The 21,109-nt window shown below is 34.0% G+C and overlaps 1 protein-coding gene across 1 annotated transcript in view; it reads right to left on the bottom strand.

Annotated features, from left to right (window-relative positions):
- Window positions 1-4,153: 4,153 nt before the first annotated feature.
- LOC132550398 (tubby-related protein 3-like) overlaps window positions 4,154-21,109 on the bottom strand; it is a 57,198-nt gene continuing 40,242 nt past the window's right edge. The window contains exons 4-13 of the mRNA XM_060214461.1: window positions 20,282-20,333; window positions 19,822-19,990; window positions 18,651-18,800; window positions 8,323-8,588; window positions 7,257-7,466; window positions 6,547-6,759; window positions 5,962-6,060; window positions 5,031-5,118; window positions 4,434-4,517; window positions 4,154-4,287 (exon numbers count right to left, since the gene is read on the bottom strand). Of these exons, the coding sequence (XP_060070444.1) occupies window positions 4,154-4,287; window positions 4,434-4,517; window positions 5,031-5,118; window positions 5,962-6,060; window positions 6,547-6,759; window positions 7,257-7,466; window positions 8,323-8,588; window positions 18,651-18,800; window positions 19,822-19,990; window positions 20,282-20,333 (1,465 nt within the window). The remainder of the gene's footprint in view (window positions 4,288-4,433; window positions 4,518-5,030; window positions 5,119-5,961; window positions 6,061-6,546; window positions 6,760-7,256; window positions 7,467-8,322; window positions 8,589-18,650; window positions 18,801-19,821; window positions 19,991-20,281; window positions 20,334-21,109) is intronic.

Genomic DNA, 21,109 nt, shown 5'->3' with positions numbered 1-21,109 from the left:
CAGAACTTAACAATATCTATCATATTTCAAGATAATGCCTATGAACTTGACCCTATGAGTATCAGCTGAACGCACTTCTTTTCATAAAAGTGTAAATAAAATAAACAAAATGTCATGATCGAGGTAATTCAAAATAAAGCATTAAATATGAAAGCATAAGCCAAACAGCTATAGGACTACTTGTTGGATAAAACAATCACCTGTATACAATTAATATTACACTGATGGACCCCTTTATTTATAGAAATTGTGTTACAGTCATTTTATGATGTTTTGCCCCAAAAGCAGGATGTTATCAGCAGTCAATTAGCGTGCAATTTTCAAGTCAGATCAAAAACATTCAAATTCTGCTTAATCAGTTATCCTCGATCAACAAATCAGATTTCGGGCATTTAGATTTCTTGTTTTCCATATTTTTTTTCAGCGGTCAAAACTAAAATCCAATTGCCTATTAATGCAATAATTTCAATAAAATACTTTTTAAATTTGTCATAAAAAGATGCATAAGAAATTTCAATTTGTGTTGTTAAAAATTTCATATGTATACTAACCAGTTATAATACAAGGTACATGATGCTACACACATGATGTATTTGATAAATTGTTTGTATACGATAAAATTGTATATGAGAAGTGTATGTGTATGCTAATAGCATAGTAGCAATGCTTTATGTTGTATAGGCATAATGACTAAGACATATAACAAAAATACGAAAAAAACATATTGGTCAAGATGAACTATGCTGACATAATAATGAAGTGTTTGATTACTACACAATTACTTCGATCTTCATTTGTAACAATTATCTACATGTATGTTCTTAACATTGCAGTTTAATCAATAATACCTTTGCAGACAAATCACAGAAAATTTGTTTCAAATCTTTGGTCAGCGATGGAATTCCTCATGTTTAGCAGTAAAACATACAACATTTGGGACAAAAAAGATGTGACATTGTCAGGAGTTTTCATTTTCTGTACATACATCTTAGAATTGAACTTTCTTTACCAAAACAAGTACGTCATCCTCTTCATCTTGATCTCTAATATTTCATTCACAGGATATATACCGAATCAAAACATTTTGGAGGATGTCGAGTTTTTCATAATGCTAATGAAATGCTCATTGAATAATGTATAAAATGAAATAATTATTAGCACTTAATTTCCTAATAAAATTATATATCAAAAGCTGAATATGAATTTGCGAAAAATTATACGATACAAAATGACTTCAGTCTTGACAGATCTGAAGTTCCTATCAATCCTGTTCACAAACTATTTACATTGGAACGTTCACAGTGGTAGGCACAAAACATTGGACACAATTATCACATTTTACAATATTGCATTTCAGAAAAAAATACACTTAAAAATCATATCAGCTTTGCAAAGTCATATCCTCCCTTGAAGTAAAACTTCAACTTTTCACATCGAAGATGATATCCTTTTCCTTTCTCTTGATTTTAAAACAAAAAAGCAGGAGGTGGTTCATCTTCAATGCATAACTACATCTTACGCTTGCATTTATCAGCTACCAGGTCAAAATACAATAACAGGACAAGGCCCATACATCCACATGTGATATTTACAACCAATAAAAAGAAGTAATTGAAATCATGTGACATGGACAACCAATCAAATGACACTCAATAAATAATTATTCAAAACAACCAATTCCAGTAGCCTAACTAACAACCAAGCAGTGACCAAGTATTCAACAAAATGCACTCTTGCCCTTCTGTTATAAATAGATTTGAAACCACAATCCATTCTCACAGTTGTGTTTTAATAGGAGACAGATTTTTTCAATAGCACTACAGGAAGGTTCCGAAAGATACAAAAACGACTAGTGAGTAATCCTTGGAAGAATTCCATTACCAAGTACTCCTTTTTAGGAAAAAAAATTGTATCTTGAAATACTGATGAAATCCTTGTCTCAAAGGCCAACATAAATTTCTTAACAGTGTAAACTGAATGTGGGAGATGAATAAAACCTCCTGGCTAAGAAACCAAGCAAAAAATTCAAGTAATACTGACACAAAACAATTACACATACCTATATAATATTTAATTTGGAAAGATGTAAGGAATTTATACCTTAGATTTTGTGTTCAATGTGTTCCTGAAGTCGAATATTTCCTGTCTCAATTTAATTATGCATCATTTTGAATAGAACTGTTTCATATGAAAACACATACTGCACCTGGTCATACATTGTAGCCAAAGTCAACAAGCTATTAAAGATTATCCATTAGTATAAATTAACACTAGTCTCCTTGTGGAAATCACAGACAATATGACTATCGGTCCTATCAAACAATACCACTTCAAGATGGATGACCTTGCTAGATATGTCAAGTACACATCATTATATACAACTGGTCAATGCCTTGAATTTTCATTTTTCATTCAAAATTATCCAAAGCCACTCTAATTCACAGTTTACAAGTAATACACATGTAACGTTTTCACTGCTATCAGTCTCTCTCTCTCTCTCTTAAAAAACTAAATTTGGTCATCATCATCATCATCATCATCATCATCATCATCATAAAAATCAAATAAAATCATTTAAATCAAGACACACAAGCACAGACAGAATTGGGACAAGAGTTCTTGCCGGAAATGTAGATATCCAGAACATAGTCATAAAATTAGGATTTAATTCAAAACCTGTTGGCAGGACTTTGCAGGGTTCATGTCATATAATTCATTGAACTTAAGGGTTTGATTTTCCACACATATTGGATAACATAACACCTTACTAAAATAAGATGATACATGAAAAATTCCATGACAAACTTTACGTGTGTGACGTTGACCATGTTCAAGATCTTTATTTACATACATGGTTCTGACAATGTCAGCTACACCAGGGCCACTATCTGGACAGTTTTCTAGATTCTCAAACATGGAATAACACTGACAATTTTACGTATATCAGACTTGCTATTTTGCATACTCCAATGGGAGGTGAGTGATATATGTATAGATTTTCACATTCATGTTTAATGACATTTTCTGTCTTTTAACATCTGTCATCAGGAGTTCCAGATAACTTTTTAAAAAAAAAACCACAAATACAATATGATATGTTTCATATTATGAATAAACAGTAATATACATATATTGTTTACACAACTGATATTGTGTAAAAACCGTTTACAATTCATCAAATGAATTAAAACGACTTTAAACAACAAAGATGAGGATACTAAAAGGGCTACATAGGCCAGTTAAAAATATATCTGAGGTTACAAAGATTCAAGTGAGTCCTGTCACACTGAAATTGAAAGAATTTTCACGATGACAATCAGTAACCTGCCTCTCTATCTAACAACAATATGGTGTGCCTACAGAAACATCCATACAGAACATGCATCAACCTTTGACTCTCCAAAACTTTTCCAATCTTTTTGCTTGCACAAAATGAAAAAAAAATTCTTTTACTCTTGACATGTATTCTCTTGTGGACAATCTTTGGCATTCGTATCAAAATAAATATTTACAATCACAGTGATGAACTTTCTAAAATGACACACACACCTGGACAGTAGCATGTTTATAAACACCACGTTGGAAAACCATCTACCAGGTTAGTTCTAATTTGATACTAAGCCAATTCTTGTATCTAGTCGTGTGATAGGTCACTATCCTAATATTTGATTAAGCTGAATCAGTGTTTGAATTTTTGTGTGTGCTACCTGATTTAATATTAAACACTATCATCCACAAAATCTGTTGATCATCTACTTGTGCTACGTAGCCAAATGAACCACCAAACATGACGAGTTAAGTTTATTTGTAATACATTAAATCAACCTACAAACCAATTACTTGATTTCCATTGCTGAAATTATGTCCAATGAATCATATGAATCCTGATACTGTGTAAATGTGGACACCTTCAGGTTTGTGTTCACAACAAATCATGTCCTAACTATAGGCAGTACAATCTCAACAGCATCACAAATGTAACTGAAAAGAGGTTTCCTTTTAATTATCTCCCTTACACTACACTACTTGTCCTCTAATCAAAAGGTTGCCAATTATCTCCCTTGTCTCTTATGAGCTATGACGGAGTGTAATGAATTCAGTTAAATATCACATATTTGAAACTGAACAACATGTGGTATTTACATGGTTGCTGTCACTCACACGCTAATTTACTGTCAAAACTAGAAAGGGCGATGCCAAAGGCCTGTACTGCGCACAAGGGGTAATTAAAATCCAAAGTAAACACATCCTCTGCCACACGACCAAATTGCATCACAATGTAATCCACTAGAAAGGAAAAAAAATATATTAATTTCAAATTTAAATGAATTCTAAATGACTGGTTTTTCCAAAGATATTTTTTTTCTTTTTTTCTTTAAAGTTTATTTAAGTTTGTGTTGTTTCTTACATGATGAAATGAGAAATGAACTTACCATCGTTATCATGGACAATCTGGAAATTTTTCACCGATGCTTGTGTTACTCGCCCATGAAAGTTCAACACATAGGATTGTGTTTCTGAAATATAGAATTTGGAACATGATTGTTTATCTATTTATTCCTCTCACAGCTCGATGGTGCCAGTAGATCTACTCTAACAGTCGTGCATCAAAGTTTCATTTTTTAAAACAGGTAGAATGGGCCAGATAGTAGTCACTTTGATTACAGGTACATGTATAGCTGGTAAACTAATGGTAATGCTGTATAAAATGCTTCAAAGTACCTGTAGTAGTATTCCCTCTTGTATTGCCATGGAGTGATATACACCAACAATATAAACATACTTAACATGATAATGATATTCAGACTAAGACTTATCTTCTTATGATTTACATGTATTGAATAAACATTATAAATTCTGCCACTTTCTTATCTTAGAATTACTAATCACCCAATATATAGCACCAATCACTAGGTCACATGACTTAAATATTGAGCTAGCTGACAAGTTTTGTTGAAGTGCTTGTTGAATTTGATCAAAGGGAAGCAAATCATACAAGATTTTAAACATTTGCTAATGAAAGAATTTACCGTCATTCCACACTGGAGTTTTGTTATGTAACTCCAGAATGTTCTCCATGTTCTTCCTCTTCCATCGGTCTATAAGGCCATCATTATCCTAAAATACACACAAAACACACTGATTTATTAACAACGTGAAGCTTAGCACTGTACAATATATGGGACTAGTGTTTTTTTTTAGTTTCTCTTTCGTTGTATTATGGTCACCATAATACTGAGAAGTTAAGCTGATACCGAGGCCAAAGAAAAACAACACTGACAAAACAAAGACAAAACACCATTGACAAAACAAAGACAAAACAGCATTGACATAACAAAGACAAAACAAAGACAAAACAACACTGACAAAACAAAGACAAAACAGCAAAGACAAAACAAAGACAAAACAAAGACAAAACAAAGACAAAACAAAGACAAAACAAAGACAAAACAGCATTGACAAAACAAAGACAAAACAAAGACAAAACAAAGACAAAACAACACTGACAAAACAAAGACAAAACAAAGACAAAACAACACTGACAAAACAAAGACAAAACAAAGACAAAACAACACTGACAAAACAAAGACAAAACAGCACCGACAAAACAGCAATTTTCAAATTGGAAAGGGATATCTATGTACATGTATCATTATATCTAAATATGTTTAATCTTCATGACTTGTAAATACATGTACATATAGTTCCTAATTACCCTAAAACACAGAAAATTAGAGAAGAAGAAGAAGAAGCATTTCATCAAAATGAATTTAGAGTAATGGAGTATATATTTACAAACAAATCGAACAACTTGATAAGCTATTTTGGAAGATGATAGCAATACCTCACACTAACTTTCAAACATGAATGAAAAAATGTGATTTCAATTAAATAATTGTCTCTTACAAACAGTTAAGATGAGAGATAATGACACTAACTGACAAGGCAATGTTGACTTACTGATCGTGGTTTGATGTCTACACGCTCATGGTCAAGATTCATACCAGGGATGATAATGGTCATCTTTCTCGGTCCTTTAAATCCCAGCACATTGGTTTCCTGGAAAAGATTTACAAAGTTTATTGACAAATCAGTGAAATAGATTATTTACCAAACTGACATTATTGTGAAAAGTGTGTATTGAAACTACTGTCATAGAAACAGATAAAACAACAAAGTTAAACCACAAGTTATAATGCAGTCAAAAAATAATCTAACATATATCTCAGAATATCTTTAAAAAGTGTCTCATTCCCATACGACAAATTTATTGTATGAGATTATAAAATAAGTAGCTACAGTTTAACTCTTATTGAGATTGTGTATGACATATTCAAATGATTTCCATAACTCAGACAGAGGTAGTCCGCAACCAATCAGGAAACAATAATATGAAATGAATACAGACCTCTACTTACTAGACAGATAAAAACTTAAAAAAATTCATCCTTTCAAGTGTAATAGACTAGTTGATTATCATAACTAAACATTCATACTTATGATTTTAGGACAGAATAAGTCCATCCAGATCACCCGTTTACTTACATAGACAACTCCAATCAGTTCCTTCCTTGCATTCTCATAGTTCTGTTTTGGGTTGTCTCCATTGTCAAAAAGGGTAAAATGAGTTCCCAAGAGATTGGACCTCAGCTTTCCAACATAGGCCTCCCCGCCTCGTGACAGATCTGTTGGATCGGTAGATATCAGGTAGTTAGACGTCTTACTCTTCTTCCTTTTTCTTCCCGCTAATAAAAATATCTGAAATCAAGCAAACAGAACTTTGGTTCAAACTGATTTTACTAAAATAGTTTTGTACCATAAAGATCATTGCTCATTTTCGAAAGTACCACTTAGAGGAAAATTGTGAAATACTTCCAAACATAACAACTCAGTTCTTGGTAAAACATATCAGAGTTGGTAATACTGCTGTCATCCTTATTCTGACTATTATTCAAAAGTTTACTGTCTTGCATAGCAGCCAGACTCTTTATTTAGAAATAGAGACTAATTGTGTTCTATAGAGAGAGAAAAAAAAAATATCAAAACATTTATGGGGGAAATTTTTATACTTAACCTAGTGGTCGAATAATCAATGTAAGATACTATGTACCAGTAATGAAACTCCTCAAAGACAAAATTCTACATCAAAGGTAAAACGTAAAATACAAAGATAAGATAATAAATTATGACCTGAAGGTACTTTCATCATTATTATATAACATTAGAGCCTTAAAGAGACAGTCAGCCTCTCTCACCTTTTTTCCATCCTCCCTCTCTACATGTAGATAGTAGGTGGGATAGATCCCACGGTCCACACCCTTCTTGTCCCTGGTGATGCGACATTTTACCGTCTGGCCCTGTGGGGCTGGTTTGAACACAAATGAGTCGAGGTTCTCTGTGATGTCTGGAGTGAGAGTTCGGCCCATCGCCCCTTGAACCTCATCCCCATCGTCATCCAAATCATTCTGAAAAAGTAAGTTTAGGCCAATATAAATGATATGGATTATATCTAAATTTCTGATGTGTTAAGATATCTTCTAATAAAGTTTGAAAAATAAACTCCATCACCAGCTGATCAACTTTAGCCATTATTTTCATTTTCCTTCTAATACATGTGTTCTTTGAATTTTAAATCTTTACTTGTGTGACATCAAAATACTGTACCCAATAAAGTTGTTTCATTTGATAATGTACCTGAATTCTAACCATGAATAATGTATTGCAGGCATGTACACGAGGAATAGAATCTTTCACTCTCTTGGAAGTGAGATGGTAGATCTCCACCCGAGAGAAAAGATTATTAAGTTGGCAAACATGCATCCCAAATGGTTGAGTTCTCTCTATCTCATTATCAAATGAATACATTGATTTTTCTCTTACTCTTCTGACTCCCTTCTAAATATTTTTTGTCTCAATGCTTGACATTCATATTGCATCAAGTCGCTGTCTCATCCCTTGGGTAAGACAAGGACGTCATACACTGATAACACAGATACACCTGTCCAGATTAAGACAAATAGGTTTACAATTCCTAGGGAAAGTTACACCTGTCCAAATTAAGATAATTAGGTTTACAATTCCTAGAGAAAGTTACACCTGTCCAAATTTAAGATAATTAGGTTTACAATTCCAAGAAAAGTAACACCTCTCCAGATTTCAATAATTAGGTTCACACATCAACGGAAAGCTCCACCTGTCCAGATTAAGAGAACGAAAACTGCAATTCCAGGAGAAGCTACAGACTTTTAATATTATAAAAGACTGTAGATTTCTTATCTGATGAATGGTATTGTCAATTTTTAAGTGGTTTGTATTCCTCACCCCTCCAGAATTATAATCCTCTTTGCCATTCCTCCCAGCAGGTGATTTGCCTTGTGCAACTTGCTGGGGTACTATGGGGGCACTGCTATCATCCACATCCTCTACATCGTCGTCCCCCATGTTTGGACTCATGGACATGACATTTCCGCCTCGATCTCCTCGGTCAGCTCTGTCCCCAGTACTTCGTTCTGCGGCTAATGCTGCTTGATGGGCATTCTTTTGTTTTTTATCTTTCTTGTTCTTTGATTTCTTTGGAGTTACATTATCTGAAATATATAATATGTATTCAATATTAACATTTACCTCAATAACTTGTTCTAATAGATATATTATGTAATATCATGCATAAGTTAGAAACATTTGCTGTATTAAATAACCACTTGGTACCTGATATGACAAAAACAGAAACACAACAAAGAAACACTTACATTTGAATAATTCTGTTTCAGTACCAAGTTCTGAGATTGCTTTTCACTTCCTTTATCAATTATATTTCAATCAAGAGCCATACAGAAAATTTCAAAGAAAATTCATATCAAAACATTGCTATTTTCAAGAGGAACCAAACAAAATATCAAAAAGATTAAATTCAATTAATTTAACCTAACTTAAAACTATCAAAATATGTAAAAGCTGAATTGCACTACAGAACATTATAATTCAAAGTAATGATATTTTAGAGATTGGAAACACCGTTTAAACAATATGTATAGAGGACTATTGAAATTTGATTGGAAGTTCAACAGATTATTTTAATGATGAAAATTAAAACAAAAATATACCAAAATAATGAAAATATGAAACATAGATAAAAACAGGATAAGATATTTATAACAGTCAGTGAATTTTAATGAATATATGATAAATTTAAATCATAGAAAGGATGTTAAAAAATCAATAAATATTGTTAATTAAACACTTTAAATATGTCTTTACACAGAATTTAACAACACAAACAGGTAATTAAAAAAATGAAATATATTTATCATGATACCAGTATTCTACATGTACATTGTTAACTATAGCTTCATTCAAACAACTAGATTTACATATTATATAAGTTATTTCTAATATTCTAGCTATAACTATAAGTGTTACCATCTATCTAACTTCACTGTCTCTACACTAGAAATGTACACCTGGTTATAAGCAATATGAAACCAATAGCACAGATGATACTTTTCAGTAATATTGAACCTGTTAGAAAATAAGCTACATGTCTATGTCTTGTTAAACTATATTAACAAGTTGTAGAATTATAAAATTATCCACCTTTAGCTTAAAATGAAAAACAAATGTAAGTCTTATATAAAATGTCAAATCAAGTCTGAAAGCAATATGTTGGCTTAAGCTCACAGCACTGTAAAACTGATTAAAAGCAAATAAAGTTGTCATATTTATCGATAACAACAAAACACCCCAAGCATTTTCGTTTATTGTAAACATATTACAAACATACCTGGTATGATACCAGCTTGTAATTTCTATATCAAATACACCTTTAAGGCATGATGATAAATGGAAGTGTCACAAGAGTAGCCCTTTAAATAGTTAGGTTTCTTTCTTAAAAAAGTGCCAGAAGCAATTTCTTTTATATGTCTTCTAACTTATTGATGATGAAAATGATTAATTTTCCAACTTACAGATTTTCAATACCATAAGTCTTTAACATACTGACTGTAACTATCAGCGTGACATTGTAAAAATTGATAAAGTAATAATTTAGAACCGAAGGTTAATATTTGTTACTAGTGTTGACCTCTTTTACTTGCTTTAAATTTATCAGTAAATCTTCATCACATGTTCAAAGAAGTGTCGGTATCTTGTTTGCATGTTTGTCAAGGGTTTTGCATCCTCACAACATCTAACATCATATGGGATGGTGCTCATAAATGACAGTGTTGTCATGCTATCTCACTGTTATTTTTTTCCCCTTTTTTGAGCTGCACAAGGTATATATATATAACTGTCTCCCAGAAAATCAAATACCGGTATAAATAAAATCAAAAGACTTTTTTTCCCCTTTAATTTCATTTTTTCAAATTAACAAAGATATCTTTTTATGTATATTCATATCTCTAAGAATTGAACTTAAAGGTTACTGATGAACAAAGCGTTGTTTTACATATTATGTTGATCACTCTAAAATGCGACATATTGTGGTCATAAATGTAACATTCATGTAGTGTAGCTTTAAAACTCTCGCCTAACCAAATATGGTCATTCTTCCTTAACTCATTAGTATTATATAGAAATTATATAATTAGACTGGTTATTTTTGATGATTGTTTTGCCACAATTTATAATCAACATCTAACACATACACATGTATTGTAAAAGTTTCATTCAGACTACAATCCAATGTCCCCTCCAGAAATTAAACCAGGTGAATATTTATCTCAGTAATTTAGAATTATCTATTTCAATATTTGATGTTAATGATAGGCTTTGATCAGATGTGCCTATGTCTAGATAACATGCATACATGGGATTGTTAATCGGGCTGAGGAGACAATATCCCACACATTCTTGCTAAGTGTCCTCGACCAACTTCTAATTGTCATAAATGTGTAGTAGTATTGACGTGTCTACCAAAACAAGGTTGAGGACGGACTAAAGGTCTTTATCAACGTGTGAGGCCTGCAGACTGACCTGTGATATTGTAAACAGACGTTTAACATATGCATGTTCTTTAGATAATATGACTACGGTATGTTGGTCACCAGAGTCCCTATATATCTGTATATACACAGTACATGGAGTATAGCCTAGTAGTCATAATTCAAAGGTGAATTTGATTACCCTGGTGATATACTTTTTAACCTTACAAATGTAAAAATGTTACCTGTGAAGACATCTACCTGTAGAAAAGCTAATAACTTAAATCCGTCTGTAACAATTATGGCACTGTAGGAATAAAGTGCTAATAACTTGCCAATTCAAAGGCAATTTAGAGCAAGTCAGACTTGTAAATTGAGGTTAAAGGCTTATAATTTTACAGTATGTTAGACATAAGGTCTGCAGCATCTTGTGAGGCTTAAACTTTGAATGAACATTGATCTATGACAAACTGTGTGAAAACTGTCATCTGTTGTACTCTACAATACAACATAAGTATAAGAATTTAACTGAAATAGAAACATCTAACTATTAATCTGATAATTTAAACGAAAATAAGTCATATTTTGAAATTTACACTTACATGGGTGGTCCAATTGATCACCTGAGGAGAACTCACTGTGTTCCGAGTCACCAAACTCAAAGGCTTCATTGACTCGGGCCTTACCACCGCTGGTCAGGTGAAGGTCTTGTGCTAAAGCCATTATCAGCCAACAACTAGATCACAACTTTTATTTTGACATTTTACAAAGTTCTGAATAGAAGTGTCCGAGTGCTCCAGTCATACTTATTCCATAACACTAGTACCTTCCAAAAAGCCATTCACACAAGTACACTCACGTCGAATATCCATAGATGCTCTGTAAATCTAGATAAATATCTTGGACCTGAGTAAGTCATCAAATTAGTCCTCTAATTAAGAATTATGAATTTTCCAATACACTTAAAGTGTGCATGTACAAGCTAACCACTTGTGTGACACTGGTCAGACCAGACGATGGGATTAGAACTCCAATTTACCTGGTTTTTTTATTGTCCTGACCCCATATCTAGATGAATGGTTGGACCGTATTGAATTTACTACTCGGCACACTGATTCAAATGACAAAACACTGAACCGTTTCTTTCTGCTAGACTAGTTGCCACCTGAATGAGTTCAACTACAAACTAAAGCCACCCAGAGAGTAAGCTTTCGAAACTTAAAAGGTAAACTGACAGTAGACTGTGTGTGAGATATTTTACCTGTAATCAAGCTGCACACCAGTCATTTGTGTATGGTCTATTACTCTAACACAGTCGATTATTCTGTATGCATCCAGATTTAAGATACCAACTTCTGACAAAATTTAAAAACTACTCAATCTAGCACACGTAATTGCATCTGGCAAAAGTGTCAAAAGCACATATCATATTTTTCAGTTTACATTTGCATTATCCGAACAAATTCAGAATGCACTTTAAAATCAGCATGAAATTCCCTCCTTAGATGTCAAAAGAAAATCCTCACACCTTATACAAGAATAAGTCAAATATAACACAGTCCTTCTGCTCTGGGTAATAAAACAACTTCACTTGAAGAATAAGTACAACTTTATCCTTCCTCAGAATGATAGCTCATGAAGTCCTTTGCCTTACAAAAAAATCCTCTTTGAACTACAGATAATACAAACTCCACAAGTCCTTTCTGATTCCTCCCAGAAACTGTGGCACGGAGGGATAAATTACATACCAGGTGGAGAAATATTAGAGTAGAGACATGGACACATTCTCAGAGATTTATACCTGTAAGTTTTATCTCAATACTGGTATTTATCTCTGGAGAGTTTCCATTGATATATAAACACACTGTATGTTAACATCTATAAACAAATAATGACATTACTCCATGGAGTGTTTATCAGTTTAGTTTAAGTGGTGTGTCAGCTTGCCTGTTATCAGTTGTTTTAGCTTGCGGTGTACAACTGTTAATACACACTAAACAGCTGTATATTAAAATGAAAAATTTCCTGCATCTCAATTTCTCTAGTATGTGATATAACATGCTGTTTACAAGGAAACAATTAAGTAATTACAAAAAAACTACTTTCAGAGAGAAAATGGCAGCAAAAATATTATTGCAAATTCATCATCTGCAAACTTTTTTCACCAAAAAAATTTAATGTCAGGATAATGATGACATTATCAAACGAAGGCTAAACAGGCAATTCTATGTTCTGGATCTTAAGTGGCAGTCATACACATACAATACATTTCTTCTAACATAAATCCATTGTTACATCATGTTTATCCAGTAATATGTTCAGCCCCTCAAAATAGAGGGTAGGCTCATTACAGGACTAGGAATTAATATTTATAAAGTTTCATAATACAAAGAATGGGCTGATCACAAGATAAATATGTTAACTGTCAGAACAATTACGTATATATTACATGTCAAATCTTTGCATACATTTTTGTGATAAGAAAGAACTTTTTCTATGACTTCACCAATCACAGCATGTATGAAATTTGATCATTATGAGGCTCACACAAATGATAAAATTCTTCACTTAAATGACACTCATTGTTTATATCTCATAACAAATGTTGCATTTTACAAGGAAGTATGCAATTTAATTCTTGTAATTACACAGTGTATGTAGATTAAGCTGCAGCCATATAGTAGTATTGAGTTCTAGCTAATTAAGATTAATAATTAAATCTACAGTGATCCTAATTAAACAAATGCCTGGTAACAAAGATATTTTCATTGCTTGAAAGTGTCCAGATATAATATGTCACACAAAACTGCTCTACTAAGCATACTACTGGATTAGTGACCAAAAAACGTAAGAGTTGTCCCCCCTCAACCAACTACTGGCCTTTTTAACAAGCAAGGGACAACAGAAAAGGCTTAAAATACATCAAAGAAAATAAAACACAACACAGATTAATTGAACTATAATCAAAGAGACACAATATGCAATGCCTACCAAATAATTTAGTGGATAAATTATGTTTACTATAAACCAATTCTAATCTACTTTCAGTTTTATGATTCACATTTTGCTTTCTCAGACTAACTAGTTCATAAAAATAATTTCTGTGAAAAAATTTATAACAAGTGCCTTAAACACATTTTCATACATTTTTCCTAATCTCCAGTTTTAAACTTGATAAAGTACTGGCCATTATATAATAGATTATGGATGACTTAGGCAGGCTCTGCAAAAAGTGTACATAGCTAACTAGCTGAAGTAAAACTGTTATATGTCTGAGGGTGTTAGACTCACACTGAGCTGGGTTAAGGGTGGTTAACATGCAGTGCAGTCACCTGACCCTCACTAGACCACACCTCCCTACCTTGTAGCATGGGAATATCTGGTGACTCATCGTCAGCATTTTCACCCCCCTCAGGAATAACATTATCCTGAGATTTACTCTTTTTGGTCGTAAAATTTGGGATTTGTCCCTTGTTGGTAACAGTCCAATTAGCAGCACTCATGGAGCTCTTGGCCTTGTCCTTTTTTCTGCTTGGATGCATTGGTTCTTGCGCAGTGTTACCAGTGCTACCTATAGTACAATGTACGGGTAGACATGCAGGAGTAGAGGTATCATAGATGATCAGGACAGATTTGGGTTCAAGGACATGCAAAATGGGAGAAGATGGGAAAGGAGTTTGAAGAGGGAGAAATACATTAACATGGACAAGAAAAAGTGAGAGAAGGATAGGATGGTATCAGAAAAGGCAGAAATCCAGATAACTGAACAAGGAAAGGGGACAGGAAGAGAAGGGAGTAAGGATGAAAAAGAAACTGGGCTCACATATCAGGAAAGGGGAGAGACAAGGAAGGGACAACAGCAAGAGGAGGTGGGGCAGGAGCAAGGGGAATAGCTGAAGCAGAGTAGGATCAGGATGATATCAATATCCTAAGTACCTCTTAATCTACACCAATACTAAATCATAGTATTATAGAGTAGAGATACTGTACACGCCCATCATCAGACTTTAAAGAATAGAGGATACCAGAGGAGAACCCAGCATTTTAAACATAGCTGCAGGACAAAAGGTACAAAGGGAATGATGGAGGAAGCAAGAAACACAGAATGTATAACTTAATGATACTGAGAACATATAAACATGTATGTACATGTCTAGATCCAACTGCAGGTCTGTTCTCTGTCTGTCTGATCATTTTAAGTACAGGAAATTTATGCTAATTTTATTAGTGGGATGGGGTAAAGTGCGAGTTCCCAAAAATATGAACAAAGGAAGTATGTTGATATTAGGGTATAAACAGAGATAGTACAACTGCACAGGAAGGGTACATCAGGATACATAAATACAGAGGAAGTACACAGATGATATAACAACAGAATAAGTTACAACAACACAGAAGAGGTACAGTGGGCCTGTCACATACGTACAGGAGAGGTACAGTGGGCCTGTCACATACGTACAGGAGAGGTACAGTGGGCCTGGCACATACGTACAGGAGAGGTACAGTGGGCCTGGCACATAAGTACAGGAGAGGTACAGTGGGCCTGTCACATACGTACAGGAGAGGTACAGTGGGCCTGGCACATACGTACAGGAGAGGTACAGTGGGCTTGACACATCAGTACAGGAGAGGTACAGTGGGCCTGACACATAAGTAAAGGTGAGGTACAGTGGGCCTGACACATAAGTACAGGTGAGGTACAGTGGGTCTGACACATCAGTACAGGAGAAGTACAGTGGGCCTGACACATACGTACAGGAGAGGTACAGTGGGCTTGACACATCAGTACAGGAGAGGTACAGTGGGCCTGACACATAAGTAAAGGTGAGGTACAGTGGGCCTGACACATAAGTACAGGTGAGGTACAGTGGGTCTGACACATCAGTACAGGAGAAGTACAGTAACCTGTCACATAAGTACAGGAGAGGTACAGTGGGCCTGGCACATAAGTACAGGAGAGGTACAGTGGGCCTGACACATAAGTACAGGAGAGGTACAGTGGGCCTGACACATAAAGTACAGGAGAGGTACAGTGGGCCTGACACATAAGTACAGAAGTACAGTGGGCCTGACACATAAGTACAGGAGAGGTACAGTGGGCCTGACACATAAGTACAGGAGAAGTACAGTGGGCCTGACACATAAGTACAGGTGAGGTACAGTGGGCCTGACACATAAGTACAGGAGAGGTACAGTGTGCCTGTCACAAAAATACAAGAGGGATACATGCAGTGAACCCAGCAAATAAATACAGAGGGGTACTTGTAGTGAGCCAAGGACATAGCCAAGGAGAGATATTGTGCAGGGATATAAATACAGGGAGTGTACATCATCAATACCTGTAGGGGCAGAGAAGATATAGGCACCAAAGAGTAGCATCAACACAAGACAGGGTATACACAGAGGATGCATCAATATTAGACACATAGATAAGTAGGGGAGGGCACATTGTCTTATCATTTTCTTCTGATGCAACACATTTTCTATCTATATGATATAGTTTACATTCTATCCACAGAAATTACTGACAATGCTAGCTCTGGTTTGTATCATTGTCAGAATTGTAATTCTCTAATTGATCACAGTTTAAGCTGTCAGAACAATGTTGACTTTTTAAGACAGACTAGAACCATACTAATCAAATACAACTTCCTCTCCATCACACTCGATGAAAACTATTTTGATGAAATGTGATTCTTGATGAAGATGGATGTAGACTGGAAAACGTGATGGCACAATGTAATGTGCAAATGTATAAAGAAATATCTGCAAACACAGACAGAGGAGGCAGCTTGGCTTTCACATCAGATAATGAAAGCTGGGATGATTTTGTGACAGCTGATTAAAAAGGTTGAATTTGGATTTATTTCTGTAGAAATTGAATAACTTGTTCCTCCTGGTTTAAGGTAACTTGATTTGCAAAAAGGAAGATGTGTATATTAAGTGGACGTGAGTTATGTAACTGACTTGTTATTGTAGCATATTAAATGAAACAGTGTTTTCACAAGGAACAAAAAGAAAAGAAATTACTAGTTTAGAAAAAAAAATCACCTGAACAAATCGAGGATATCAACCATTTAAATTCTGTGTCAGTCAAAATGTCTTGTTCAAGTACATATTAAAAAATCGTAATAAATATCCATTTGATAGCAATGAATTGAAGTGCATCTGTACTTGTAATATGTATATCTTGGCTTAAAAGTTCTTTTCATACTCAATCAAAATACATATACATCCTCATAAATATAAAAAAAAGAAAGAATTCCTTCACAATATGACAAGAACAGCATCATTTTAACAAAGGAAGAACAAACGTTCTTATCATATTACAAAGGTTTTCATATTATTGATGTTTAAGTAGTGTGTCTGCAGGTCTTCATATTTACAGGAAACACATAGTGTACAATATATCTTTGATATTCACATGTATTATAGTATCAAATTATGCAGCATAAAATGTTTACAAATGTACCGTCCATGTTATTTGGCCAAAATTTGTATCATTAATGGTACAGCAGTCATTGCATAATGTTGGAGTTCATTTACATTAAATATTCATCGCCACCTATGTGCAGACTGGCCATTAAATCAAGGAGCCAATGGGAATTTGGGCATATTCCAGTTAGCACAGGTAATAACAATCAATTACAGACTAAATGTACAGATAGATAGAATCACAATTTCTCAAACTTTGTTTTTTCTTTTTTTTTTGGTTTTGTTTTATTTTGAATTTTTTCTATGAGCAAAAACATTAATGAAATCGGAAATCTTATTTCTTAATGTTGTCTTACATATGTTGTCATTTGGTAAAGGAGAGAAATCAGAGGTGTGTAGTTTGATCCCCTAATAAGGCAGGTTGTTGTTAAGATATAAGATCAAGGACAGCCCTGTGTCATCAAGACTGTGTGTTTGTGTTACAGACTCATTATTTAGTTATAAATCCAACAAATAACCAATTCCAAAGTAAAGTATCAAATAGAAATTTGTCTAGCCTCACAGACATGGGGTCTATATGGAATTGACTATGAATTTGTGATGACAGCAATACATACATGGGTTGATTTAAATCTAAATAATCCTCTCCAGAACAGCTGATTAATTCCACTTAATTTATCATATAGCTTTACTGTTTGAAATACAAAAGCATTATATACTATTTTTCAGATGAAATTAAAAACAAAGAAGTTTTCAATTAAAAAAAATTGAAGTGATATTTTTAGAATCAATTTCTATATTCTGAAAAGAACCTTGTGAAATTGGAAGCATTGAATCAAGGCATGTGGTCTTAGAAACAGGGTGTACTGTACAGTATATTAATACAACAATAACCATAACTGTCATATCATGGTTTCTGTCACCATCCCCTAGTGATTCTGTCTATATCTGACTAGGATGTATATCATGTAGCATTACTGCTTCCATATTATAAAATGTGGATGTGTGTGGAACTAATCATACAGGACTTGTTTTGTAATGTATCTAGTGTGGATGAATTGAAAGGGTGCAAATTATGTTAGCAAGAAACAAGGACACATGGGAAACATTCAGGTGAAAATGATCACGTTCAGGGAAGGATGAAACACTACGACAAATGCACACGAATCTCACAAGACTGCAAATAAACTAAAGATCACATGTCACTGGGTGAGAAATATTTCATCAACAGGTGCCAAACATGAATTGATCAATAAGTGACCTGGATTTTTTGGTTAGGAATATTGTATATACCTTCTAGAGGGGAAGCAATCTCTGGTATACTGTCGCTGTCATCACTGTGGCTGTCGGTGGTCACGTTGAGCACTGTCATGGTTCGTTGATCCTGAGGAGACAACCTTGCCATGTCGTCTATGTCGTCATTAGCTGCTGGGCCGAGGTATTCTGAAATCAAGATTAAAAAACTACAATATAATCAAACACACCCTTGTACAGGTTCTGTTGAATGATTGTTCTGCTCTATGTTACCACATGATTCCTTCTTACATTATCTCTATCAATTATCTGACAACCTTCATTAACTTTCCTTGACAAAATTTGGTAAACTGTATAAGGCATGTGTGTTAGGATTGAAACATAATGCACATATCGTTGAACTGATGGAATTACCATTCCCATTCTTTGAGAACATCCTAGAGTTAAGGTGTAACCAACAAATATCTATACACCCATATGTTGTATTGTTACAAAGAAATAATTCTACATTTTGAAACAAATGAGATTAATCTTAAATTACATTCCTATGCCATAAAAAGTAATTGAATTCCGCAAAAACAAAAACATGTATACTTTATAAATTGCTACATATGATGTGATTTTTTCTGTGTAAGATGAAGCTGAAGAGACTTTAGTGATCCCGATTTCTGTAAAGGTCAGACATGGCGATGATCACACACAATGGTATAATTTATCCTGAATTGCCGCAGGGCTATCCCAAAGGAATTCAAATGTCAGCACATGCTCAGCAATTAATGTCTTTTTTCAACATTAGATGCCATTCAGTTTGTGAGTTCCCCGAATGTCTGGAGAATAATTATTTTTACAGGACTATCAATGTAGATAGACAGTCAAACTGATTTACCGTGAAACACAGCAAGGATTGGCCAAATGTTGTCACCTAGCTTGTGCTGTAATTTACCATAATGAAGATATAAGGAAGAAGATGTGAGTGCAGACTATTTCATATCGGTAAGGCTCTGTCCATACCAACTGAATTCTACTGATATATACCAATATGTACCATCTTGTGTTATCACAACATAGCAGTTATCTCCCCTGCTATATATAGCATTGCCAGTTACTTTCCTCCTTGACTAAAACTTGGCATGAGAAGATTTGATAATCTGCTTAAACCTGAAATGGCTACTTGTCTGCAGTGACCAGATAACCATTTGATGATACCCACCAAAGTTTGTTGGTGTGGACGGTTTAGATGATTCTTTGACCAGCGGTCGCGTTTCCTCTCCACGCCGGCGATGACCACCTGAGTTAGGGCGACTATCAGTGTTGGGCTGGAGAAGGCCCATGTTGTTAGTCGCTCTCTTCCTTCTATTTTGTTCATCAATTCTTCTCCGCTAAAAAAACAAAAAAACAATGTAAAACAATTTTCAACCTATATTATCATTGGATGGTAACATCAAATAAATTCATAAATATTAAACAGACTTTGATATTTTACAGTTCGTTGCCTTCTGCATGAATGAAGGATTTAATGAATGAATGAATGAACTACAAAAATATCATTGCACTTTTATCAGAAATAACACCTGAATTAAAGCTAAAGAAACATGACACAAAAAGTATAAATCAGAGGCCACTTTCCCCTGCTGATACCCATCAATATACATGTACATAACATATCTTACCTCCTTGTCTAATTTTTTCTGATGTAAGGACATCGCCTGTTCATCTTGTATACTGAAATGAAAACATTGTTTAAATATCATTGATTGTCTCCCTTATCATTACAGTTGATCTATTAGTGTATCTATACTGTATTATTATAGTCCTTTTTTGTATAAATCCTTCTGATATCACCAAGCATAATCTTGTTGTAGCATTCAATTTCTTCTTCACATACCACATACACCTGTAATTAAATAACCTAATTTCATGAATCAGGTGAAACAAGTGCAGAATGAGACACAACCTCTATCGAGTATAACCAAGGTTACTAAATTGAAATCAAGAACATAGTCATAGTTAGACACTGCAATGTTCCCATGGTAACCTCAACTCTTGTAATCGATACCATTTTAATATTTTATGAATAACCAAAACAGAATTTTATTTCAAAATGCAGAATCTGCAAATTATGGCCGACCTCTTGGTTCCAAGAAACTGTAAGGAAATCTTACTGAAAACATCTTTTTCATCAGTTTGATCCCCATTCCATTATCTCTCACTTAAGCTGTATAAATTAAAGTTTGTTTTTTTAGCATAGGCAGTCTCACACTTTATGACCTGGACTAAAGTACTTTTGTTTTGGGCAAAGAATTATGCATTACAGTGGCTTGGAAAGAAAATTGAAAAAGTGTATATGTTGCGTTCGCATGCAATATTTCTTTTAATGTCCTTATTCCAGTCACTGTTGTTAGAATTTCTTTTTGTCAGTGAGTTGTCAATTACAATTTCTTGTTAGATAGCTAGACAACATGTTTTGAGAAATTTAACAAATGAATTTACAACTATTC

This window comes from Ylistrum balloti, unplaced genomic scaffold, assembly GCF_031769215.1.
Source record: "Ylistrum balloti isolate Yb309-2 unplaced genomic scaffold, AGI_CSIRO_Ybal_v1 Utg370122, whole genome shotgun sequence".
Lineage (NCBI taxonomy): Eukaryota > Metazoa > Mollusca > Bivalvia > Pectinida > Pectinidae > Ylistrum > Ylistrum balloti.
Note: the sequence above shows the minus strand (reverse complement) of the source record. Positions and strands in the feature narration are given on the sequence as shown.